Raw genomic sequence first — 687 nt, forward strand, 5'->3', positions numbered from 1 at the left:
CTCCCCACAACCCATACACATAACCCCCCCCCAAACACACACACACATACATACACACTCCGGCAGCAGCCGCCAAGGAGTAAATGCCCATTTTTGCAAAGTTTCCTCGATATCGCGCCGTGTTTACATTGCCATTAATTCCCGCAGGCTGCCTGAAGGGAACAAAAAGCAGCACGGGAAGGCTCGTCCTGAGAGCCGGGAGAAAACGGAGGGAGGGGGGTGCAAAGCAGAAAAAAAACCCAAACAACACATAAATTGAAAAGAAAAAGAGAAAATACTAAATACAACGAAGCAGATGGCAGCGGTGGGGTTACCCCCCCAGTTGGCAGGTTGGCTGGGCGCTCTGCTCTGTTTTGGGGGGTGGCTGCAAAGAACTGCACGGCCCATTCAATTCTGCAGGAGGAGAAGCGACCGTAAAGCCCCGGGCGGGAGGTAAAACAGGCAGAAATGCACTTACCTGCACAGAAAGTTCCACAAAGCAAGGCGAAAGTCAGCCACGAAGCAATCATATTCCTTTACTTTTTGCTCCTCGAGTGCTGCTCTATCCCCAAGGGAAATAAAAATAAAAATAAAAAGCTCGAGTGAGAGTGAAACAAGGGGGGGGTGAGGGGGGGAGAAGAGAAGCTCTGCCCTCTCTCCCTCTCTTGAAAAGAAAAGGAAAAAGAAAAAGAAGGAAAAAAAATCCTG

General features: G+C 49.6%; 1 protein-coding gene across 1 annotated transcript in view; it reads right to left on the reverse strand.

Moving 5' to 3' along the window:
* Nucleotides 1-509, reverse strand: part of ACVR2B (activin A receptor, type IIB) — a 96,180-nt gene extending 95,671 nt beyond the window's left edge. The window contains exon 1 of the mRNA XM_010005995.1: nt 458-509. Within this exon, the coding sequence (XP_010004297.1) occupies nt 458-509 (52 nt within the window). The remainder of the gene's footprint in view (nt 1-457) is intronic.
* Nucleotides 510-687: the final 178 nt, after the last annotated feature.

The sequence above is a fragment of the Chaetura pelagica genome, unplaced genomic scaffold (assembly GCF_000747805.2).
Source record: "Chaetura pelagica isolate M959 unplaced genomic scaffold, ChaPel_1.0 scaffold199, whole genome shotgun sequence".
NCBI lineage: Eukaryota > Metazoa > Chordata > Aves > Apodiformes > Apodidae > Chaetura > Chaetura pelagica.